Consider the following 27,051-nt stretch of genomic DNA (forward strand, 5'->3'; position numbering starts at 1 on the left):
CCTATACTTTCCACACCATTCTTAAATTCCTTTCTGTGTGTGGTACTGTTGCATTACAAATCTAATTAAACCAATTTACTTTCAGTATATGTCATTGAAATTAAATTATATGTTATTTGAATTTTTGTTATCTTGGTTCTAGTTGCTTTCTTACAAAGAAAAGAGGTACTTTTTCTGCCACACAATCCACACACTATGAAAACTTTTTCTCTTTAGCAGTGGTTCACTTTATGCCAGAGTGTAGATTTATGTATCAGTATAAATAATAAGACAAAGAATTAGAAAGGAAAACTTGAATAAATCATAAGTGAAGAAAATTACACAGGTTAAAACCAAGTTTTAAAAACTTCTTAGAGCTAAAAGGTATATAAATATTTCTTAATTTGAATCATTTCATTGATGATAGTTAGTTATATAATTATAGGATGTGAGTAACTCAAATAATTCTTTTTGTATGGTAAAATAAAGTACCTTCTTATGCTTTTGAACATAATTCACTGTTAAGCCATACCTTGAACTTAGATAAAAAAAAAAAAGTTTACATATATTTTAGGGTCACTATCAAGAGTAAAAATGTGTATTTCATAATGTCATCTCCTTTACTATAAAGGTAAGTGGCATTTGTTCTAGTAAATACACAGTATCTGAGGAGCTTAAGGCAGTACAAGACTTTTGGGAGACTACAATGGAATGTACTTCTGAGAAAAACAAAAACAGTGTGCTTGACATTATCAGATTCTGGTTTTGGCTTCAGATTTTCTTCTTACTTACACTGTGATATCCTGAGGCTCACTGATTTCTCTCAAAGTAATTGGATATGATCTAATACAGGAGGTTTGACAGAAACTTATGAAAGTGAGTACTGTTGCATTGATAGTTGGGAGAAAGAGACTGGAATCAGTGTAAACAGTCTTTATTCCACACTTAAACTAAAAAACAAATTTACAAATGGATGAGATTAAACACTGTACAAGACATTTATAAACAACTACTTAACTTGTTCAACTTGAGAACTTTATTAACTAAACAAGGAACTTAAATTTTACTTACCAGACTGAGGGCTTAATTTTGAGAAAGAGAGCTGACAAAGTATAAAAATATGTACAAATAATTTTAATACTGTCCTTCCCATTGTGCCAATGTTATCCAAGTCACTGACGTTTATTTCCATTGAGAATTAAGGAAAGATGCACTCAGTGTAAAAGATCAATTTTTTCCTTTACATAGTGTTTTGAATGTAAGGAGAGACCACCATAAATTGTCAGTCTTCCTCATAGGAAAGCTTGTGTGATATCATAAGCGAATGATGTAAACTGTAGTTAATCCGAGCAAAAGAATATTAGTCATTTCATTGACCAAGGTACCATGTTAAAAACTTGTGTGTCTACCTGTTCACTTTACCAGATAAAGGTTGTAGACAATAATTAATGTTCCTGCATATTACAGTATTAACACTCCTACGAAAAGATGTTTCTAGTCCTGATTTCTCCAAGCCCGTTCCCCTGGCTGTGGTTTCGCTAGATAGTAGATAGGGACAGTGGGAATCTCGTTAATCCATTCATTAATGGATTTAAATGGCAATTTCATTTAAATACAAAATTATTAGCCTAATATTAATAACCTTTCAAGTTGCTCTGGGGCCTATTAGGCCCCACTTTTCGTAGGAGTGTTAAAATTAATTGCCTTTTTTTTAGGTTTACTGGACTTAGGATCCAAGGGTTTGTTGGTAATGTAACTAAAATGCTTTTCCCATTTTTGGGCCTTGGGTGTGTTAAAACCAGTGATGATTCCACTGTTTTAATAGAGTAACCCAACAGTTGGCTAGCTAGTTGCCTTTGTGGTTTATCAGTTAAAAATTAGGGAAAGCTAGGGAGGATTGTATTTGCATAGCTTTGCAAAAATTACCAAAATGATATCATTCAGAATTAACTTGTCACAAATGTTAATATATTTCTACTTATATCACATTATAAAAGAAAACGTTTGTACTTTTAGAATTTTGATCTTACTTGTAAGTTCAAAATAGTTCTTTCATAATAAACACATTGAGGTACTGAGTGCATGCCAACTTATCATATTTCCAAATTTAAGGTGTAATAATAAAAATTCAAACGATTTCAGCAATTTGTAACTAAAAATTTTGAAATGTGATATTATTACATTTGTTTAGAGTAATTCATTTAATATGCAAAGAACAACGAAAAAACAAATTTTGAGCTATCATTTCTATACAGTTCAAAAGAATTTTCTTTGCATCCTAAACTATAATGATATATTTGCTAAGGAATAATATTTTCGTGAAAATACAGTGATTCATATCTTATCTTATTATATTAATGTAATTTTCCTTCTCTTATTTTCATTACTACAACCTTTTGTCCCCCTTTTTTAATGATACTGTGACATGTGGTTTCATTGGCGACTGTTCAGACAACATTGTAGTGTGTGTAAAGTGACGGGAGCAGTCATTTATCGTTTCTAAAAACCGTGACTAACCTAAGGCCCTGCAGGTCTGAAGAGAAGAATTTAATAAATTTAAAACACTAAGGAACAAACCAAAAATATAGGACTTTTAACACAGTTCTATAGTTTCTTTAGATGCTCTTTTCATTTTCAAAAATGTTGTGTTGGATTATATGCATCTGAAAGTTAGAGAAATTTTTAATATCAAAATATATTACTTAAAACTTAGTTAGATTTAGTGAGTATGTTTGGAGATGAGAAAGTATTCTGATAACTCAACCATATAAATAAAAGAATAGAAGAAATTTATATTTATTGAAAAGGAACTGTTTTTATGATGTGTAAATTGAACGTGATCGAGTAAATTGTTACCAAAAATGTCAGTAAACCATGTTCAAAGGAGAGGTTTCCTAGATAAGAAATACTTTGTTTTTGATTTGTATGATTTATAACCCACAGTGGTGACTAAAGGATTTGGAAGAATAAAATATCAAAATAAAGGCTATTAGATATCAACTAAGTTGCAACTGATTCCAGATAAGAAATAAAACCTGATAAAAAAAAAACAACTAATAGTAAAGGAATCTTTAGAGAAAATATTAGAATTTCACAATGTAAAATAAATGATAGAAATTACTAAATAGTGGTGTACAGATTTTTGTTTCTTTAAGCTTCAATGAAATACTATTTAATGAGATTCTTACAATTTATTGAAGTATTTTTATTATGAGGTAGCACATTATGGCTATGCTCCTGGTTATATTTCTTTTACACTAGTTGCACAGTGTTAGGGTAAGAAATAGTAGTGACAGTATGAACAAACTGTAAGCTTATTAGTTATTTCTGGTTAGTTTACTTGTCTTTTGAAAATTAAACTGAGAGTTTGTAACTACCTTTCTAAGAGATTTGATCTATGTGTTATTGGAGTAATTAATAGTTTGAAAATATCTAGGATGATGTGGCAGCTGGCAGTAGAAATTCTCTTAGTTGGAAAAATATCTATTTGAAATGATTAATGAAAAACAGCCTTAGTTGATGAAGAATAGGAAAGTTGCATAACATATGTATCCTTTCTTATTATAATCACCAGACCAAAGAACAAGGTAAATCCTGATATTGCCCTATTCATGCTACTTCTACATAGATGAAATTGTGTTTTACTATTAGAGATATTGTATATTCTGTTACCAGTGTATGATATATTAAGTATTAACATTTTAATAATAACATTGTATGTGTTATGTTTTCTCTTCTGTTCATGTTTTGCAGTTACTAAAATTAGGAAAGATTGAACTATTCTTGAAAAAGGCAATGCAACCTCCTGATCCACATGCTGTGGCATTGTCCATTAATCTACTGGAAAAACTGGTAAGTCCATTTGTAATCACCAGTATATTTCTTTATAGTTTGTGAATCAATGTACTATGATTTGTCTCCATGTAATGTTAGGATTTTTATGCACATCTGTGGCATATTCCAGTTGATGTTTTGTAAGTCATGAAAAAAATATTATGTAGGCTTATTTAAACATATTATTCTCAGGATTACATTTCAGATAGGAGTAAGCATAGCCTTCCTAGATGGGTTAAGAAAGAGCCCATCTGCAACTGCTCTTGGGACAGTTGACCACCCTTAAAAACTTATTGTGGACAACCAAACAGTCTATCCAAATTAAATGGCCTTTACAGAACATTATTCTTATTAACTCAAGAACATATGTGACAAAATAGCCTACCTTAAAAACAGATTCAGTTGCTGTCCGAGTTTCCTGTAACCATTTGAATTGACAATATTGAGTGAATGTTACTTCTTGGAACTTAGTGTTGTCATTTGTTAGAAATGGATTTCCCATATGATATTATTAATAATAATTCCAAGTACTTTGTATGGATTTGTGATGAGAAGAGTGTAAAATAGTATTTCATCATCACTCTGTTTAGGCCATCATGCACTTTATTGTGAAAGAAATTATGTATATACCCCATCAGCTTTAATTGCATACAACTGGATTTACATTACAGATATAAATAAAGTATTAACATAAAATTTTGGTGACAAAACAAATCAACCAACCATTAGCTCAAAGAAAGTTGGTAGTGAGAAAGAAGATACTGTCAGTGTTAGCTGTATTGTTGAAATATTATTTGGAAGTGGGTGGAGGAATAGTTAAGAGAGAAGTTGGTAACATTGTTATTATTGATATATTTGGTCTCATTTGTTACTATAAAAACGAGTTGTTTCACACCTCTGGTGTTATTCCCCATACAACCTGCTTGTTTTTTTAAATACTTCATATAAAATAGCAGTTTATTATATAACTCCATGGCATGTTACAAATGTTATGAGTATTCTCCAGCATTTTGCTTGGAACAAACAGGTTTATATTACAGAATGCCTTGGATGAAGATGAGAACCTCATGCCACTGGGATTTCATCTAGCCCAGCTTCCTCTGGACCTTCACACAGGAAAGATGGTTCTGATGGGGGCTATCTTATCTTGTCTTGATCCCATTCTTACTGTTGCTGCCAACCTTAGTTTTAAAGATGCTTTTGTTATACCTTTGGTGAGATGTTGACATTTTGTACAAAATTAAGTAAATACACAAATAAAAGTATTTATGCAAGTTAGTAAATACCAAGGAAAGAGGAGATTAAAACGTTAACAAATTTTTATTAAGCATGTGTTTAATTACCTTAGAAATATTTTTAAGTGGATTAAGAATGTAATTCATTCAAGGACAAGCTTAATCATGTATGGAATAATTAACCAATACTTTTTGTTTGTGATTAAAACATGTTTTCTCCTTTATTCACAAGTCGGGCTTTATTTTATACGTTGTGTTTATAGAATGAACTGTTTACTCTACTAGAACAAAAAAAAAGTTAAAGAAAATGAACAGTGAAATTCTCCAAGTTTGAAAACTCAGTTATAGTTGTAGAATTTTTGTAAGACAAATTTTCTTCTGTTTTGCTGTAAAATCTGCCTCAAATGTTGATGCTAAGTGAATTCATAATTTTCTACCTTGTTATAATTTAAGGAAATCAATAGGTAATTTCACCAGGACACTTTATAACTAAGTTTTTGTACGTTTTTAAAGTAGTGGGACTTGTTTTGTTTTTATTTAGGGAAAGGAAGAGCGAACTGACTGGAAGCGTAAACAAATAGCACAAAACTCAAAAAGTAACCATCTTATGCTTGCACAGGCCTTCAATGTGAGTTTATACATATGGTTTACACTACAGTTAATGGCCTAAGGTTGTGAATTTAAAGCATCCTGTATTTATGTGTTAACATTTTTTCTGAAGAAGGTGAGATTTGTAGTTATAATTCTACTGGGGTGGATGCTTTATCCAACTGAATTGCTTGTATTTCCTTTAATGGTGGCCATCATCAATTGATTATGCTATCTAAAACATTCCTGCTGTTTAAGGTTAAAGGATGTACTGTAACATTCAAGGTAGTCAGTAAACAAACACTGGAGTTGGATATCTGACAAACTTTAATTGTCACTTTTTTTTTTTAAATTCTTTGTACTGAAAAGTATTCTGCACTCATAACATTTGCAGTTGAGTGATTACACTTGGCACTTCCAGCAGCAACAAAGAAATGACGTAACTGATTTTGAATGTTACAGGATTAGTGGCATATCTCAACAGATTTATCGAATTATGCTTTTGATCACCAGCCAATGAAATAAAAGAACTAAGGCCCATGAGCTTCTAGACATAGTAATTTGGTTGTGTTTTACGTGCATGGTAATTAGTTAAAAGTCATAAGTTCAAATCATATCTGACCTTGATTTTCACTTACTGAGAAAACTTAAATTTGAAGTCATATATTTTGGATGTAAATTAAGGTAGAAAAGTACCTGGAAAGGTTTGTATTGGAACTCTAGGAAATATTCACTTAATGTAAACTGTAGTAATCATTGACATTTTAGTGAATTAGGGTTATAAATCAATCAGCTCTTTTTTTCAAACTAAAAGGTATAAAGCTGTTGAATGTTTGGTATCTGAATACACAAATATGAAATTTTATGAAATATCAAACTTGTGTCATGTAAACTTAGGATGAGGCTTTTCTGCTCCATAACAATGTGTTCTGCAGCACATGCATAGAAACTCATATAGGACTAGTAAAGAAATAGTGTAACTGATTATCCTTCATATATTGTGATGTAGCATCACACCAGTTATAGATCAATCTTAATGTAATATTCATTTAATGTAATGAAGGTAGTAGCAGCTGCCACTCACCTAATAACAGGTAGATAATTAATTTTTGTAACACATTTGAAAACAAGTTTTGCTTGTTTGGTGTTTACATGTTTGAATATACTGTTTTGCTCTTCATTGTTAGCAAGTTATGAATAGGACTTACAATAAAAATCCCAGAGAAAAATTTAGTTAACCTGACAGAACTTTCAAATTGTTTCACCCAGGTTTAATTGAAACTTGATTCAGACATACTCAAATTTGTAGAATATTTACTTTTTACTAACTATTTTGGGTTTAAATTTTCATGAGCTGCTGTTAATTGTATTGTTCATTAAACATTCCCAAGGTCTTAAAGTAAGTTTACAAAAATGTAGGTCCATGGCAACGAACAAAATTATACACCTGCCACCTTACTCCACTTAACGATAAGGGGGGGAGATGTAAACAGATGTTCTACCTTTCACATTGCTGGGGTGATTTTAAATCTTATAAACCAATTGGACATTTGAAGTAACGGGAAGTACATAAATAATGGTTACTACGATGTATATACATATAAACCTTTAGACTGGATGATTTTTTCTTATAAAATGGGTAACAGGCATAATTACTACTATTGTACAGCTTAAATTATATTAACTTCTTTAACTGTGGATTTAGTTTCCTTTCTCTGAAGATTTTTACTATATTTCTCAAGTTAACAATGTTTTAATTTGGACATAAAAATACACATTCATTTCCTCATGACCTGCAGTATTCACTTTCACAAAACAAGACAGTATATATATGGAACAAAAAGTTTGTAATCACTCTTGCTCATGCTGAAATGGCTTTTTATAGATGGTGTAAGTAACACCACAACTTCGAATTTTGTCTGAAAAGTAAGAAATAGAAGTTCATTGTCAAGTATTTTATTATCGAAAATGTACAGTATGGTATAAAAGCGTTGAAATGTTACAGCTCCTCATAACATAAGACATAAACATCAGTGTTAGAGAAGAAACTACTTAGAAATCTTACGTGCTACCAGAGGAGAAGGACAATTACGAAAGAGAGGGGCAGTTGTAAACTTCTGTAATTGCACTCTAGGATAAACATGGACATTAGTTTCTTTTCTACACACCCATGTAATAAGTAATAGAACATACTTTGGTAAAGCTAACTTCATGAAGTCCGGCTTGGAACTTCTGTTTTAATAATTAATATGATCTTGAGGTAGAAAAGTTAGTTGGATTTGAGATTTTCAGACACCAAAATTTATTATAAAGTTTTACATCAAACACTTAAAATGAACACAAAGTGGATTAGTTTTTCTCCTTAGCTATATTTTACCTTGAGTTAAGGAGTATACATTCAAACCAAACCCATCATTCAAGAAGCTCTAATACTTGTAAAAATAAAAAAAATTGACATTGAATTGTTTGTAGAATTAGAAGAAAAACTGTTGAGACATTTTTATAGTTCAGCACGGTTGTTTAAGATGAGATTCACAGAGAAAAAAGTATTGCTGAAGACAAAGTGAAACCAAATAAATATAAGTACACCTATCAAGGAAGCAATCAAAATACCTAGAGTTAAAACTTTCCCAAAATACATCTATTGAAAATATATATTTAGTTTTTGGTCTTTTTTTAAATATTCACTCTCACTGTGCACCAGCCAGCTATAAAAATATTGTAACTATATTTCAAACATGGAAATGTTATAAATACTGAAAGTTATGTGAAAGTTCACAAAATATCATGTATGTAATTATTTTAAGCTATTCTAATTACAAATGGCCACTCTTATACTAAAGTATTAATCTTTAATCCAAACACTGGATAAACATGTTTATTCTGGAGGAAGCTTATTTTAACAGCAATTCAGTTGTCAGTGCACTAAATTGCAGTAACATGAAAACAAATCAATTTATATTGTGAGAAAAACTTGGATTCAAGTGTTCTAACTGATGGTTTTTCCAGAAGTATAATGAATTATTACATCATTTAAAACTTTTTTTCACCATTAGCAAAGTATTGAAAGAAATTTTATAATAAGAATAATATCTCATCAAACTAACCCATTGCTAGTCAATTAAGGGTTGTTTGCTCTCAGGCTAATCTTTAGCTGGTAAGCTAAAGTGCACTGCATAGAAATTCAAAAATATTGACTTGCATTACATTTAACCACATAACTGAATGAGTTTTTTTAATGTACTCTGGATCATGCACAGGAAAAGAGCCATAATGATAGCTGCAGAGTTCAGTACAGCCCTCACTGTTATTTACTGAGGAAAGGGCAAGCATCACAAGAAATATCAGTGCAGCTCGTTGAAAGCAAAAGCTGGAAGTGTCCTTATTAACTTTAGGCCATCATTACATTTACAATCAGAGGTATTGAAGAAAGAATAAAGTTGAAATGTTTATACACGATTTATCAAGTTCTTGACCCAACTAACAAATTCACATAAAATGTTGGACCAAGTTTCTTTTATACTTTGCAACATAAATAGTGCAGTCTAGTGATAAACTATTTCACTGTATGATATGAGCTCAAAGTTTTGTTCCATGGTTGCCACTATAAAACAAATCTTCTAAATTGTGCTGTAACATGTTTGGATATGAAAATTGTATTAATAATAATACTTAGTCAAAGATCTAATTTCACAGAAACAGAATTTTTATGGATGAAGTAGTGAAACAAATGTACAAATACCATCAAATAAACTCTTATTTCTACATGCTAAAATATGCTAGGTTGAGACAACTGAAATATGAAATACATATAAATCTGCCACAGAGTAAATTAATAATGTTAATGATAAAAGGGAGTAAATAATAAAAAAAAGCTAGATATTTAGGAAAGAACGATGCAGGGAAATGAAGGTAAAGTGGAGTTATACCATACGTTAGGTTCACATTAACCTATAGATAAAACATTTATCTTCCTCAGCGTGTCGATAGTCAAGAATGTGTGTAAATAGGAATGATGCTATACTTTATGAAAAATAGCAAACTGAAGAACAAAAATAACATACAATAAAGCTACTAAGCAAAAACAAGAAATCCAGCAACCAGTCATGTCAGTACTTGCAAGCAGTGAAATATTTCTAAAAATCAATTTACTGTTAGAGAGGTATATGATTACCACCTGCACCACATTATTAGAATAGCTAATGAAAGCTGTAAATATTTAATAATCATTAACGTTTTTTTTAGTTTAAAGCTAACTGCACTCAGTCTACCACAGGGAATCAAAGCATGGATTTTAGTATTTCAGGACTTGCCCAGTGTTTGACATGTAAAATATGTATGCAAAAAGAAAAAACACAATTCAAACATCAAAATAGTAATACAAGAACAAAACCACAATTATATGTGCTCTCTGTACATCAGTCAGTTGGTGTTCACTATATTGAGATTCAACTCAGACCAGCACATACATTGGTTTGCATCTTTAAAACTGAGCGAGTTCATAAGGATATACCTACAAAACTTATAATTAGATCTTTTGGTGCCACTGCATATTAGTTAATTCTTATTTCTAAGATTGGTTTTAATGCTTTTAGCTTCCAGAGAAATTTACGTTATGTACAAAAATATTTCACTACACACCATTGTAAGTTGGGAGAAGCATACAGGTGACCCATGTGTCGTAGAAAGCTTATAATTACTTGATGAGTTACGTAACTTTTTTTTCTGCAGTTCAATTTACTGCATTTTACACGCATTTTTCTGTTTAATCTTTTTACCCTTGTCTTTCTCTAAAGATATTGTACGCCGCTGTCCTTGGATAGGCATGTATGGTGGTACTGCACCATCTTCATCCCCACTGTCACAGTAACCATCAGTTATGCCACAGTCCCCAGGAGAAGCACCTAAAAAATGAAAGGGATACGAAGGTATGTGGTACTGTTACACTCTAATGAAATATATACATGTTGGTATTGAGTCTCGAATGTGGTTACCACAAAAACATATTTATCTATTAGCGTACCTGAAGACTGTGTTGGAGATCTGACTGGTGACTGAATTGGACTAATTGGAGGCAAGCTTCCACAACTATTTGAACAATGACTTTCACTTCCCGGAAGTTTTCGTCTGTTGTACGTTGGATCAATAACTGTTGCTATGTTTGTGACCTCATGAGGTAGAATATCAACGTTACAAGCCTGTTCATCAAGATACCTAAATAAGAGAGAACTATTTAGACCCTTATAAGTTTTGTAATTCTTAGACTGAACTGAAAGAATCCCATACATATTTTGCTTCCACATTTTTAATCAATATACAACACTGGAAACTTAAAATACTGTCATAATAAAAACCAAAGAGCCAAAAATTAACTGAGAACAAGGCCTTAAAAATCTAGCAATATCTTTCTGCACCTTAACAGAGAAAAATGAAGTTGAAATGTATACTGTTGTTGAGAAATACACTTAAAAAAAAAACCTTTTGCTCTTCAGTTAAAGATAATGAAACTGTATTTAAGCCCAAAATTTCGGATTGAGCAGGACTAGGAGAAGCTACTTGTTAATACAGTCTATTCATGACGTTTCCTCCACAATTGTCGAAATTTATATGGTTACAAGTTTTCAGGTTTACAAGCGAGACACCAGAGACTGATTAAAGAACACAATTATTCAAATCTACTGCACAAGGCTATCCAGCATCTTTTGGTGCTGAGCCCAGGATGGTCAATGGGGATGCCATTCTAGAAACTAGTGATTTAGGGTTACTTGGATAGACTTCAATGAATGAAGCATAACACAATTTGGAAAATGCAAATAAACTAAATACTGGGCCATTCATATTAGAAAGATCATCTTGTAATGCATTCCTTTCATAAAATATTGAAACTAATGATTTCTTACATATGATTCCAATAATACTATTCTGCACGTAATTTTCTATATTTCACTGTAAATGCAGTAATTAATTGACCAATCTCCAATTCAACTCGTACATAAAAATGACTGGATATTTACAAACAAGTTCTTCCCTCATCTGACCTTGACCCATAATTTAGCTTAATCACTTTACTTCACATTTACCAGTTAACTTCTCTTCATATTGTTTCTGAATATCTTGGGTCAGGTCCAGTGATGTAGGACTTGAAATTAGTGCCAAACGTTTTTTTTTAATTGTTTGTTGTTTAATTAATAACCCAAACCTTTCTCAAAAGACTAATTATTGCAACTTTTTTCTCCAGCTATTATAATTTCCTTTAGTCTAGGTTATTTGGTAAACTGCTATAAGAATGAAACAGTTGAAATAATAAAAATTTGGAACAAGTCTTGTCTTGAATTAAACTAACCTGTTGGCATTTTGTCTCCCTTCACTGTTGTTCCTACTGACATCTGGAGACTGTCTTTGAACTTCGATAGTTTCCTTTAAACCAGAATGAATGTTCTAGTAACTTTCTTCAGCTCAATAAGTACTTGTTACTTAAAGCTAACACAACAATGAACATATATGGGTATATAGTTAAGATTTTGTATTGCCCTTAACACTTTATTGTTAAATTAAAACACCAAGCATTCTTCTTGCTTAAAGGTTGGTAAAAATTAATCTTAAATTCCAATTTATATTATTAGATATTGGAATGTGTCCTTTAACACTCCTATGAAAAGTGGGGCCTAATAGGCCCCAGAGCAACTTGAAAGGTTATTAATATTAGGCTAATAATTTTGTATTTAAATGAAATTGCCATTTAAATCCATTAATGAATGGATTAACGAGATTCCAACTGTCCCTATCTACTATCTAGCGAAACCACAGCCAGGGGAACAGGCTTGGAGAAATCAGGACTAGAAACGTCTTTTCGTAGAAGTGTTAACACTTGATGGAATAATTTATGTTTTTCTTTCTTTAAATTACATATCTGATTGACTGCAAACAAGACAGCTAAACCATTCAATTTTAACCACCAAATTGTTTAGAATCTAGGAAATTAAGATAAGTTAAAAAGTTTTCTTTGGAAAGAATCCAAAAGATGAAAAAAAATCATGGAATATTAACTTGTTCACATTTTCTTTTACCATTTCTTGCTGCTGCATGAGCAACTTCTGTTTTGTTCGTTCTTTAGCTCTTCTAGCACGGGCTCGTTCCTGTTCCTGCAAAACTTTTGCAAGTTCGCGGTCTTGTTCTTCAATTGCCATCTGTTGGTCATTCATGTTCTTATATAGGCTTCTCTGGGAACAACAACATGAGATATAGAAATCAGACATTAATATATATAATCAATTTATGTGCCTTACAAAAAAATGTTTTGGAAAATGATTGTATTACTGATATAAAGCAAGTTTTTACACACGTCTTCCCAAACAAGGCAAAACACCTTAAAATACAATAAATTGTTTGTTCTGTACAAAAGCTATACAATGGGCCATCTGTATGAAATCAACTCTGGATTGTAGCAATGTTAAGTTTATAAACTTAATTTCAAGGTCCACATGAATCATTATTGACAACAACAAGTTTTTTATTTATATAGTAATTAATAAAATCAAACATGTTTAGTGCACACAAATCTAGAACATTAACTCATGCAGGGAGTAATAGACATCCTATTCAAGAAAATAAGTTTGTACATTTTGTGTGTATTCTTGTGCTTGAAAGTCCAAGAGACTATTGTAACACAGTCACAATGATGCTGTGAAACTGTAGAGAAATAGCAGGTATAATTTACTAGTAATTTCACCATAGTTGGAGAGCACAGAGGATCAGAAAAGTAGCCAAAACACAAATAAATTGTGCAAAGACACCTTCCTTCATCATGCATGCAGTGAGATTAACAGAATAAAAATGGGGGCTAAATCAGACTGGCAGCATCACTGTGTCACTATGGAGTAGCGTGTTTAACAGATGAAACAGTTAATCCTGTATTTAATATATGTACACAGAGTTCAGAAATAAAAATGGGTTTAATAGACAGAATTTAGAAAAGGAAATTACAGAAAAAAAACTTGGAACTACAACTATGTATTGTAAAACATCTTTCTTCCTTAACAATTGCTTTTGATTCAACTATTTTCTCTTTTCTTGTTTTTCACATATATCAGACACTGATCTAAAAACTGAAATATTCCACCAAATTGGATCAATAATAACTCACAGCCTTTAATAACCCTTATTCTTGATTTTGCAAAGACCACAATGGCTATTTTCCCTATATTTCAGGTAAATGTGTTTTTCATTGTCAACAGCAACCATAGCAAAAATGGTCATGACGTTTCAGTTAAATAGGTTTTTTTTCCATGATTTAGTCAGCACCCATAGTTCACAAAAACTAGAAATTAACACTATGTAGTATTCTATGGCAGATTTTGTGTCAGACTTGCACGTTTCAGGTCTTCCATAAAGCAAGAAAAGTATGAATGCTGAAACTCTAATATTTATTAAACTGATAATGTAAACATTCATGTAACTGATGAAACTGAAAACAGTGCCCACCCAGAAAATATTGGTACCAAAAGTGTACTTGGTTTTAATGAAACATGAATTTTGTGTTAAACACATATGCAAAATCTTTGGGGTAATTCTTTCACACACAAATTACACATCCTCCTTTTTTCATCCGCTGAAATATGAGACAAGTTTTCAACATAACACGTCAGAAGTTGACTGTTAAACATTTAAAGAAGTTAAATTTCTTTAGAAAATGTCAACTACATTTTTAGAAAATTCTACAACAAAAAAGTGTAATTAAGCTACAAAATTAAATATGAACTGTAGATGTTGTGGGAAAGCCTTTCTTTGATTCTTACATAGTTATGAAGAAAAGATGAAAACTAATAAGTGAAAAATGTAGGAGGAATGATGCTGGCTTTATAAAAGTAATTTTTTATTCAAATAACTTGAGGGAAAGTTAAGCTAGCAAAAACTTCAAATTTCTTGTATCCTTATTCAGTCACTTAACTGGATCCATTTTGAAAAGTTAGTTAACCTTCCAGATACATTCTCCTTTTGTGAAATAAACAGAAAAACTCTCTCTTAATGAACCAGAAAGAAAAACACCAATCACTGCAATATGACTTTTAGTAAAGAAAGAAATTTGACTTCTGTTCCCAAGTTTTATTTTAAAATTTGAGTAAAGTTGTCTTTAACTGAAGTATAGGCTACCTAGTGGTAAAAAAGTGCACTGAAGAAAAATTATGTACTGGGTACAACAAAACCGGTTTGCATAACTGTACTAATGTGATGATGTCTTCAAGAAGGTATATGATCCTAGTAAGTGACCATAACTAAGTTTTCAAAACAAAGGTATGACAGTTTATCAGCATACAAGCTTAATCACAATTAAATGTTATCTTCACACCTTCCTATCTTCATGTTAAATGGAATAGGTTTTATATTCCTACCCCCTAAAAAAGTAAATTACTGCAGATTTTAGACAGCTTACTAACAATTTTTCAAGTATATTTGAAGTACATCAAAGTGAAAGCTGTTTAAAATTAGTGTGCAGTAAAAATAATTGCAGCTCAAAACATTTTTTGAAGTCTGACAATTGGAATTATGAAACTCAAAACCTTAAGTAAAAACTATACACACACACACACACACACACACACACACACACACACACATACATTTATAAAACTGTATATAATTTCATCATTTCACAAGTAATCTAAAATATACTTTCCTGTCAGACTCACCTTAGATTCTTGCTCCTGTAGCAGTCTTGCTAGCTCCTATACAAACCATGAGAAAATTATTGTTTACTCTAAGTCACTGAAAATGTAAAGGATAATACCAGAATATTGCACTAAATAACGTAAAAAATAAACCCTAATAGTTCTGGCACTGTTTACTCCAAGCAAGACACACAATATATTTCTTGTTATCTTGTCCTGGTTCTAAGTTATTTTAACAAGTTTGATGAATGCCAAGACACCAAAAAGCTTAATAAATTAATTAATGCAAGATCAGTTACAAACAGTACCTGATAAAACTCAGAATACAAATCTGACAACTTTCCAACTCAGTAAATTCCTTACTTCATCTTGTTCTTCCTGAAACCTGCGAAACTCTACTTCTGTGAGGTCAGGAGGAGGCTTGAGATAAAAGTCTGAAAAGTCTATATCTCTCTCTGTGCAAGGCACATCTCTGTTCTCAAGCGAGGAAGATCTAAAGGCACTACATAAACCATCCTCTAATCTAGAACCTAGGATACATCCGAAGTGGGGAAAACAGGAAAAAAGTTAATGTCTCATAAAGAAATGCTACATAATGTGTACTACAAGCTTCTGCATATAAATTTTATCCAGACAGGTGAGTACTTGAGTTGTGTGCACACCTGCATATTAACTTAATAAACATTTTATATTTTGTTACACTATTAAATTTATTCAATATGATTTCTAAAGAACAAAAAAGAAAATTTCAGAATTGCATTTTTACATGGTTCCAAGTTTTAACTAAACAATGCACTTACTGATTTTGTAGACGTTTTTTGCCCATTCTCAGCAAATAATAACCTATCATCCAAAACCTTCAATTTTATCCTGATCTTTCTCTAATTTTAAGTTTCTCATTTACACTTTATTTTAAGACTAGACAAGAGACTAGTTAGGTTTAGAAAGTACAGAAGGCAACAGAAAAATGTTCAGCATTATCTGATGACATCACAACTGGTCAGGTTGTTGGTCACTGATAAATCCATAATTTATTTTGTTACTTATAGCTAAATTGCCCAAATAAAGTAACAAAAAGAAGTATGTTAAGGAATATCAGTTAACACTCACTGGTGCTGCTTTCAGATCTGCTATTACTTATTACCAAATTCAGTAATGTTGTTAAAAGAAATATGAAATGAAATGAAAGACCATTAATTTCTATCAATCTTCAGCTTCCTCTACTGTAAAGACATACCACTGGTTTCTACTACACTTCCTCTTTGTTCTGCTACTACTTTCTCAACCTGTCGTCTTTCTCTCTCAAGAATCCTCTCTCTCTTTTTTCTTTCAATTCTCTCCTTTTCCCTTTCTTGCAATTTTCTGGCAAGTCTCTGTTAAAAAATTTTCATCTAATAGCAATATACACAATGAATTAACGTTCTCAACACGAGCTCAACATAATTAAACATAAGAGAAAACTATTAAGAAATCCTAAAAGAGAAGGTGTGGCAGGAGGTTTTTTTTATTATTATTCAATAGGTTTGTTACAAAACAAAATTGAAAACTATAATAAATGTGATATGCCTGAGCAATGATCATTTTACAGATCAATTTACATTTAATTTTCTACTCTTTCAAGGGGTGGCAGAAAATATTAAGACAAGATGCCTAGAGAAATTCAGGATTTTTTAAAATATTGCCTTGTAGAATTAGAACTAATTCTTATAATACAACCAAAAGTAGATTAATACAATTATGAACTTTGTGACTTGTGCAGTAAAGGATGCCTGAGGAAAGAAGGTTATAGTGCATTTTTTATGGCTTGTAGTTACTTTTATGACAATACTCTAAGATATAAAAATATATGATGTATCCAATTTTTTTTAGGGGTGGATTTTCTGTTGTTCGAAATTTTAACTGTCCCACTACAATTACATTTATTTGCACTACATACAGCATGAGTGCAAACTACTTAAAGCTACAATCAACTGGAGCATTAACAATATCCAGTGGTGGGACCCTTTCAAATTCTGTAAGGATTAATTTTAGATCACTTGTTTTTCATGTTTAGGCTTTAATGGATAATTTCTGCATACAAAAAAACCTCAAAAACACTTACCTCTATACATATCCATGTGTTATTAATATGAATGATTTATTATCCACTTTAAGCATTATATACAACTCTGGTTTGGGTTTTTGGATATTAAGCACAGAGCTATGCAATGGGTTATGTGTGCTCTGCCCACCACTGGTATCAAAGCCCAGTTTATACCGATACAAGTCCGCAGATACAACAGTGGTTCTCAGTTTTTTTTTTTTCAGTTATCAACACAAAGTTTCAAAAAACATTTTGTACAATGTTAACATTTTAAATAACACTTTAGAGTAAAATATTATAGTAGCTTAATTTGAAAACACAATGTTTTGTTGTTTCTCCAACTGTCTAGCAGATCAGCCATGATACCATAGAAATATACAATTTTTACTTGGGACATGTATAAAACCTAACAAGGTTAAAAATTACACAGAAACAACCCCCAAAAAATGCTTTTCAAAAGGATTTTACATAGCTGTAATTCAAAACACAAAATGAGCAAATGAAAAAAATGTTAACTCACCTCATCTTCAGTTTCAAGGACCCTTTGCTCGTGAAATTCTTCCATTTTCATACGTTCTTGCAGTTCCACAGCAACCCTTGCATCTTGGGCCTCTCTGTTTTAAGATTTATATTAATTTCTTAATCAATAGCCTACAACAAGGTGTAAAATTTTTATTTGAAAAAACACTACAAAGTATAAGAGAAAATTGAATATAAGTCAGATAAGTGTTGTGCATTTCTTCCAACCAAAATCATTTTTATTTTGCTTGAAAAGATTGCTTTATTTTACAGCTAAGTATTCTTAGTTCCATGCAACTAAATGGAAGAAAAATATATTAATCAGCTTCCAGCATGAGGAAAAACAGTATTGTAAAAAGTAACCACTTTGAGTTTGTAACTGCCAGAATGTCATGAACCCTTAATTATTCAAGTCTAAGCCAACATAGTTTAGTTACTTCAACTTAAGCAGTTTTTTGTCCCTTTCATATTAATATTTATTTACAGCATAATGTAAGTATATGATAGTGGGAATATGATGTTCTACGTAGGTGCTGAGGAAACAAAAAAATGTTTTCTTTTTACACAACCGTTACAGAGATACTCTCCCTCAACCACATTATACAACCTTTACAGATATACTTTACTCACTGTTCCAAAATCATTCTTTCATAAGCTTGCCGCTTTTTCAGAGATTCTTCTTCCTCGATTTGCTGAAGGGTTTTGGCTTGCTGAATATCAGAGCGTACTAGCTGATTGTTAAGCTTGTTTTTCCCATAATGCATTTCAACTAGACAAATGAGAAAAGCATTGTAAGCATGGAAAATCTGCTTTTCGAAATCATCACTAACAGCTTTCCAAAATTTATTAATATGAAAAAAATAGAAGACAGTTTACATTACAAATTATTTTTTGTAAATATAAATAATCCAGAAAAGTTTTGAACACAAAAATATATATATATATATATTAACTGTCCAATTTATTTTGACAGTTTCTTCCACTGTTTCATACATCTAATATTCATATGCCATCTCACATGAATTAAATTTTTCTTTCATTCACGAGAATCTTACTTTCTTCACTCTGAAGTCTGTGAGCAAGTACTTCATCTTCATGTACTAAGAACTTGCGACACACTAAAAATAAACCAGGAAAAAATACATTGTTAGTACAGGTATTTTGGAATTACAATGTTTTTCTAGAAGTCACAAAAAACAACTCACATCTTCTAAATTTAATTATTTTTTACTAAATGTATGATATTTTATTTTAACTATTACTGCAGGTGGAATTCACGCATGCATGTAAAATGAGAACACAGCCAAGCTCACAACCAATGACTGAATCATACTTAAAAAACAACATTCATTCATGTTATTTATACAAAAGGTTTTGTGTGTGTGTGTGTGTGTGTGTGTGTGTGAGATATGATTTACATTTCTGATCGATCAGCTTACTGTTAATGATTTTGAAGAAACAAACTATATAATAATTCTGGCAATGAGAAGAGCCTCTCTCCAAACTCAATATACTTCCAGATTTGTTTTACAAATTTGAGAATTTTATGTAAAAATAACTTTTGATATGGAAAAAACTAGGTACTGTTAAAATTTTAGACACAGTTGTAAAACAATTTGAGAAATATAACCACAGCACATTTAAAGACATACAAGTAAGTACCTTCAATACCCAAATATCCCTTGACACAATAGTTGCTAAATAAACCCTTAGTCCTCCCAGTACAAACTCTAAAAGACAAGTAATACAGATTTCATATTAATTGGATTCCAAAGTGAGAAATTTTAATAGAAGATATGTAAGAAATGTAGATGAGTTAGTGATAGAAGATGAAACCACACTGGAGTTTGGGAAGTAATGTTGGCATTTAGTGAAACAGTGTCTAACATTAAGTACACACTCACTTCAAGAAACTGATAAAAAAACTGTATCAGTTCAAGTAATTATAAACTTTTCACATTTTCCACTCAAATATGGGAAAATGTATTCTGTTCCATTCGATTTAATACTTCTGTTTCTCACTAAAGCAAAAGCACCTCTATATTTGCTGGTAGCTTAATTGCTAACCTTCATCTCAAACACCATTATTTCATAGTTATACAAGTTTATTAGATTATTGAAATCAAAAACATTAATTCTGGTTGAATCATTATGTTGCTTACAGTGATGCACTGCTGGAAACCAGCCAAAATTTATAAGCAACCAAAGAGTAGGTTCCAAATGAGATTTCTTTACTGTGTTTTTTTTTCTTCCTATCTATATCAATTTAAAACAAAGATAATATATGCAATATTAATTATTTGAGACTGGTACTAAATTGAATGTCCACAGTACCAAAAAACAATTAATTCAACTTCCCTTAAAACTTAATCAAGGAAAAAAAAAGAGTTGAGTTTATGTTACTCAACCTGCGTTAAAACAAGTTTTAAAAATTCATATCTTCATTTATTGCATGTCTAACTCGACTGCAATAATACCTTTGACCTATGCTTCACACATTATGTGTTCTGCCAACATAAGACTTTAAAAAAAAAGGAAATGTCTTTGTTATATCTTATTTAAACATGTACACAAAAATGTTTTAAACAGTGTAATTGTAAAATATTTCTAAATAAGGTTTAATATCTTATTTGTATGACCATGTGATGTGTGACAAAAAAATATTTCACCATTTTAACATGTTGACACCTTCTCTTGAGTAGGTGTATTTCAATAATCTGTCCAAATTTTAACATTTCACTTTTTCAAAATGAAATGAGATACTTACAATATTTGAAAACGGAAAGCATTAAATAAACATTCTTTCAGCATATTTTAATGTATTATTTTAATTACAGTTAAAATTACACACATTTCTGATAGTAAATTCAGAATATTTTAATTAAATTAATCACCACATTACTTGTACAGTGTCTTCTCACCTCACCGCAATCTATCCTTAAATTTACTGCCCCCGACACAAGAGACCGATTTTGTTGTGGAAATGCTGAATTGTTAATTTGTCTTTAAAAAGTTGTCATCTTACTACACTTACAAGATATGATTAACATAAACATTAATTTACAGTAGTAAATTGTCAATAACGTACAGCATATCCAACATGATGCAAGCCACGTTATTATTTAAAATTAAGGTAAATGAGAAAATTAAACAAATTATAAACTTCAACGGTATTAACTGCTAGATAGTTGTCTTAGCATATTAAAAAAACCAAAATCCTGATTACAAAATTATGTCTATCTAACGCCATCTATTGATAATAAATGATGAGATTTTGATAAATACAAATTTATAAACATACAATATTTGCTAGCAAAAGTTATATTTCAAGTTTTTAATCGATTAAAGCATTTACTGAAAGTATATAGACGTATACTGTAAATGTATGGGCTACTATTTTACCAATAGTGGGGATTAACCGTCACATTAGAATGCCCTCACGGCTGAAAGGGCGAGCATGTTTGGTGTAACGGAGATTCGAACCCTCACATTACGAGTCGAACGCCTTTACCGTAAAAAGAGAGAAAAAAGTATATGAATTTCCAGAACAGGTGAGAGTTGGTGCTGAAACGACTGCTTGCTTCTTTTATTATTTTACTTCATAAAACAGGAAGTATTACCTGCACAAGACTAACCTCGTTAACTCGTCGTAAATCTCGTAAATATACTGGATAGTGTAAAAAGTCCGGCCAAGGCCAATTGATATCAGCACGAGCGCAACCACCCTGAACGGCATTTCCGTTAAAGCACGCGCATGGGTTTTCAAGTTGGGATCGTTTGTTTGTTTTTGGAATTTCGCACAAAGCTACTCAAGGGCTATCTGTGCTAGCCGTCCCTAATTTAGCAGTGTAAGACTAGAGGGAAGGCAGCTAGTCATCATCACCCACCGCCAACTCTTGGGCTACTCTTTTACCAACGAATAGTGGGATTGACCGTGCCATTATAACGCCTCCACGGATGAAAGGACGAAAATGTTTGGTACGACCGGGATTCGAATCCGCGACCTTCACATTACGAGTCGCACGCCTTAACACGCTTGGCCATGCCGGGCCTAAGCTGGGATCGTCTACCGCGAATACAACTGAACAAACTAATAAACCCTCCAAAACATAGTTCACGTAATTCATTTCAAGACACAAGGTTATTAGAGGGGAATATTAAAGAAACATGTAAAAAACTCAACGTTCTGTAAAATATAAAATACTTATAACAACGACCACAACAAAAATAGAGCAGTTTATTCCTGCAAAACTGTCAGTACCAAGAGTTTCGAGATCGATATAACATCTGCCGTTCATTTTGTTAAATTTCGCGCAGTGTTGTTCTAGGGCTATCTGCGCTAACCGGCTCTAAGTCAGAAGTGTTGGACAAGAGAAGAAGACGCTGTTCAACAACACCTACCAACGAAAAGTGAGACTGACCGTCAATTATAACGCCTCATAGCTGAAAGTCGTTTCACTCGAAAGCCACAGATCTTTTCAAAAATAGTATTTTTGGTCAGTAGTCTTTTGTAAAAGACTACACATAAAGTTACAAACTGTTTATATTCCACCGCAATATAAACCGTAATGTATTTACTTGCTTCGCTATCCCAAATAATGTGCCGTAACTTCGGCGAAACTAGTCTATTGCAAATGGGGGAGTGGATAAAAGAATAGACTGAACTTCTACGTCATTGAACTTGCATCTTTGAGGATACCGGAAACAATAATTTGTATTACACATACAAATATACTTGTATAATGTAATATTTATCAACAAAATTAAACAATGGGAGTCGTAACTATATTCGTAATAATTTATTGTACGTGTGAAAATAAAATATACAGTTAAATATACGTTGGTGACAAATCTTGTATTGCCAGTACCGACTGCGACAGTTACGGACACTTAAACGTCCGTGTTCAAACTTAACACTGGTGCAGTGTCCTATTTGGACGGTCCTATTATACGGTATAAAAGTATTTATGCAGTTCCGGATTCTATTTCTTCAGATGCAATTTGTTGATTTCAATGCCAATGTGAGTATACTGATTTGCATTCTTAACTATTTATAAATTTGGAAATTTATCTTCCACATTGTTCAGAGATAAAATCGGCTATAGAAATGTTTTTGACAATAAGGTCCGATCCTAACAATTTAATAATAAAGCCAGCAGCGCTGTTTAGACCAACTGAAGACGACTTAAAATTTATTGTCCGCCACCCTGGAAACCCACCATGGTTCGGCGCTAGACTTGCCAGGAACCTCAGAGGGTTGCAAGATCTCATAATTGGTCCAAATTTAATCTAGTTACAGCCTTTACATGGTTGTGCGTATTGAAACGTAATCTTGTCGTGTGATACAAAATTATATATTTTTAACTTAAAAGAACATTTTTGGCGAAATTTCCTTTTACGTGGGTTCGCTACGACGAGAAACACTTTAAAAGCAGCGAATATCAGATAACTGGTAAAATAAACTCATACAACAATTATATTTTTTTCCTCCGAGCTTTGTTTACTCAAGGAATTAGGCCAGTCGCCCTTTTTAATAACTTAGGTTTGCTACTAATACTAAGTTCAACTTTACAGCCTTGTCATTGCAGGTATAATTAGATGAAATTTAACACGGGTACACCTTACGTGAGAGAAGTCAAGCGTGTACATTTGAAATAACTTATACTTTACTTATCTACTCTGTTTGAACATGATCAACTTAACAATAATATTCATTGTCGATGATGTTGAATTCCACAAAGAACTACTTGAGCTAGCCACCCCTACTTTTGAAGTGAAAAAATACCAACTATTCAATAGTGAGAACTGATTGTTACTGTTATAAACACGCACGGCTCCAAAGTGCAGAACACGATTTATTTTTTCCAGTGGTAAAATGCACAGAGCATTGAACTTCAGACCCACAGTCTGGCACACTAACCACTGGTTCCCTGTTGGTTTATAATATTCTGTATTTTGTATTCACAAAATATTTTTCTATCACCTTCTGTACTCTCTATATGTAACTATTTACCATTCTACATTACATTGAACAGCTTTTAGTTTACCTAATTTGGTTGCCAAAACTATTTTAAAAACAACAGTTACTTATTTCAAAAGTATATGAATGGTGTAATACTTAACAGTCCAATACACATGAACATTTCTCCACTGAAAGGAACACTTTCCATTTGGATTCATATTCAACTTTATCTGTTAGAACAATTACTCAAAGTTCTTTACAATAAAATGATTGAAAATTTAACTGAATTCAACCAATATTCAACCAACAAAGCATTTGTTTATTATTCATAACATTGCGAAATTACTAGTTTTTAAAATGGACTCACACTTACCCAACGTGATCAAATTCTGTTATAAAATCTCTATTATTAACAGATATAAAGTATATATTTTAATTCAGTTACAATAATACAGCATTTTCCATTATTACTTCATATTTTCTAGCCTTAAAATTTTTTTGTATATCATTATAAACAAGTGATAAGAAAAAGAGAAAAATGCATTCATAAAATGGCTAGCTTGAGAGAAAGGGCTACAGCAACAAATTATAGAGTATTGTAATACATATTAATAGTAAAGTGTTAACCTTACAAACTCAGTCTCTTTATTAAATTTATTTTTTCTTTTAAGAGTGTAATTCTGTATATCAGGATTTTCCACTTTCAAAAGTTGCTACAAGTATGACTTTGTATGAGGAATATTTTGGAATCCTTAGCTTGTAGAAAAAAACCTGCCTGATAACTTGGTTGTTGGCAGATACTTCATTTTTTTTAAATATTTTCCTTGGATGGATAAGTGGATGAAAACTTATTTATGGCAGGTGTTGCTGATCTTAATGAAGTGTATTATTGTCCACTGTCATCTTGCTTATTCATTCAAATACTTGATTAGCAACTTGTATAAAATTTGTTTATTAAATATTACATAACACACACACTGATAAATGATTTAACAAAAAATATTAAATTGAGAAACTGATACATGCAGAAGTAAAATTTAAAATTATTTACAAAGGCATATTGTACAAAAATATTTAAAGCATAACAATAAGATGTTTCTTCTTTAAAATAAAATTAGATTTCTTACCCAATAAGAAAACTATAGGATAAGAAATCTAATTTTATTTTAAACCAGTCATTTTGACTTACAAGTACTCAAATATTTTTTTCAGATATTAAGAAATTCAACAACGTTAACCTTAGTAAGAAATAAAATAATACTACATATGTAATTTTGTTTACGAAATAGGGGTAGCTCTGAGGTTTGAGACCACCTAAAACTTGGGGGTTTCATAATTGCTGGTAGGTGGGAGTTGTGCCAATTTAGCTTCAACAAATTACTACAAATCACACCTCAAATATGATCTTTGAAACTGAACAATCTAAAGTTCAATAAAAACAAATACACATCTACAAACACGTTTACCAGCATATTGTTCTGTTCTTTTACAAAATAACTTAAACAATAAAGACCATATCTACACTCTCAATACAACATATTCAGACTTCTACTAATATCCTGCCCCTCATTTTAATTAAAATGTTTTCTTGCATTATAGGTGTTTAGCCAACATTAACTGATATCAAGTGGATTATAATCCTACATAGATAACACCACTGTGTTATTAACAGTGATGTTAATGCAATAATTTTTATAAGAATTTTACTTGAAAGCATGACAACATTGTTCTGTTCATCATAACAAAAATGTATTTTTCAGAAACGTACATTTATAGTACAAGTCATTAGAAATAAGATATGGGTATATGATCTTTTTTATTTCACCAGTACTTTTTCTCAAAACCAATGTATGCAAAATATTTTGAGTCTGAGTCAAAAAGTGAGTTCACTGGTGATCAAAGATTAGGCTCAAAATTAGCCAAGTTGCAGTCTTTTTCAAATCACCAAGTTTAAGTTCTGTTGAAAAACAAACAGTTGCTATCAGTCCACATATCATACAATGTTACTACTCCGTAACTTTGTGTCTTTCTCTATAGAGAATACGGTTTACAAGAATTGAACCATAATGTAAGTAAAAAGGTAAGTCTGCCATTCATGCTAAGTCTTACAGAACAAACCTTACCCTGTGTCAACTCAGTAAGGGCTCTTATCCAAGCTATTTTAGTTTCTGACCATTTTTTTTTTTTCACTCAGAAGGGAAGTATCAGAAGAAAGCAATCTCCCAATCCTCAAATACATTTTCAAAAGTACATGCTAGTTATCCATTGACCTGTCGCCACAAAATATGTTGCTCCTCTAAAATGTTTACAAATTGGCAAACTCTTCAAAAATCACTTTTAGTTTTTTTGTCAGCTTTCAATGAGTTACTGTTGTAAATATAATTTTTACTGTATGATACAGTAATATAGCTAGTAATATCTGGCACTTGTATCTGTCTAAGCTTAGTACAAATCAGTTGCTAGTCCACTCGGGAAGTGCTCTTTCTTAAAATTTAGTTATAAATATGTATTTAAACTCTCAGATACTCAACTGAATAATAAAAGTTATATAATTTAAAATTAGTGATTATCCTTTAAAAATCTGTTTAATAATTTACAAATTATATGATCACAAATGAAACCAATGAAAGAGTAATAATTAAGAACTAACAATTTCACCAATACATACATGACTTTTCTTAATAGTTCAATAAAACAATCAACTTACATTGAGGCCTCACTTAAACTAGTGTCAGTAAATTTATTTACTATATTTACTGAATATAATGACTACACAAGATAATTTTGGATTCTAGTATCATTATGACTAAATACTGAAATATTAGGATACCAACATTGTATTTTTATCTTACATTAAAAAAGAATTTAATTAATAACAATAAATAATACTTGCATAAAATTACTGTGCAAGTCATTAAATTTTGATAGGTACAATAAATTATATATTTAGCAATATATTTAATTACGGAAACTATTATAGTTCAAAGATAAACTCTGGTTTAATTTAATAAAGTTTAAAGATGTTTAAATTTAACAGTCCGTTTCTGACAAAAAAGAACTGTCACATTTGTCTAACTTTAAAAATGTGCTTAATGGCACTTTATAACATTTTTTCTCCAATTACGAATAAATATATAATGTATGCATTATGACCACAAGTCATGGTCAATTTATAGCATTGTTAAC

At 31.4% G+C, this 27,051-nt stretch overlaps 2 protein-coding genes across 16 annotated transcripts in view; one reads left to right on the forward strand and one right to left on the reverse strand.

Annotated features, from left to right (window-relative positions):
* LOC143239489 (ATP-dependent DNA/RNA helicase DHX36-like) overlaps nt 1–11,986 on the forward strand; it is a 23,568-nt gene extending 11,582 nt beyond the window's left edge. For 3 of the 13 annotated variants that reach the window (XM_076480594.1, XM_076480600.1, XM_076480602.1), the window contains 5 exons: nt 3,733–3,831; nt 4,854–5,027; nt 5,590–5,676; nt 10,433–10,564; nt 10,655–11,986. In XM_076480594.1, the coding sequence (XP_076336709.1) occupies nt 3,733–3,755 (23 nt within the window). In that variant the 3' untranslated portion in view covers nt 3,756–3,831; nt 4,854–5,027; nt 5,590–5,676; nt 10,433–10,564; nt 10,655–11,986. The other 10 variants (XM_076480604.1, XM_076480593.1, XM_076480603.1 and 7 more) reach the window with 10 other exon arrangements.
* LOC143239486 (uncharacterized) overlaps nt 7,577–27,051 on the reverse strand; it is a 21,391-nt gene continuing 1,916 nt past the window's right edge. For 2 of the 3 annotated variants that reach the window (XM_076480588.1, XM_076480587.1), the window contains 10 exons: nt 18,959–19,021; nt 18,534–18,672; nt 17,905–17,998; nt 16,539–16,674; nt 15,665–15,831; nt 15,323–15,358; nt 12,704–12,856; nt 11,980–12,053; nt 10,660–10,850; nt 7,577–10,540 (listed from right to left, as the gene is read on the reverse strand). In XM_076480588.1, the coding sequence (XP_076336703.1) occupies nt 10,374–10,540; nt 10,660–10,850; nt 11,980–12,053; nt 12,704–12,856; nt 15,323–15,358; nt 15,665–15,831; nt 16,539–16,674; nt 17,905–17,998; nt 18,534–18,672; nt 18,959–19,021 (1,220 nt within the window). In that variant the 3' untranslated portion in view covers nt 7,577–10,373. The remainder of the gene's footprint in view (nt 10,541–10,659; nt 10,851–11,979; nt 12,054–12,703; nt 12,857–15,322; nt 15,359–15,664; nt 15,832–16,538; nt 16,675–17,904; nt 17,999–18,533; nt 18,673–18,958; nt 19,022–27,051) is intronic. The other variant, XM_076480589.1, reaches the window with a different exon arrangement.

Source organism: Tachypleus tridentatus, chromosome 13 (assembly GCF_004210375.1).
Source record: "Tachypleus tridentatus isolate NWPU-2018 chromosome 13, ASM421037v1, whole genome shotgun sequence".
Taxonomy (NCBI): domain Eukaryota; kingdom Metazoa; phylum Arthropoda; class Merostomata; order Xiphosura; family Limulidae; genus Tachypleus; species Tachypleus tridentatus.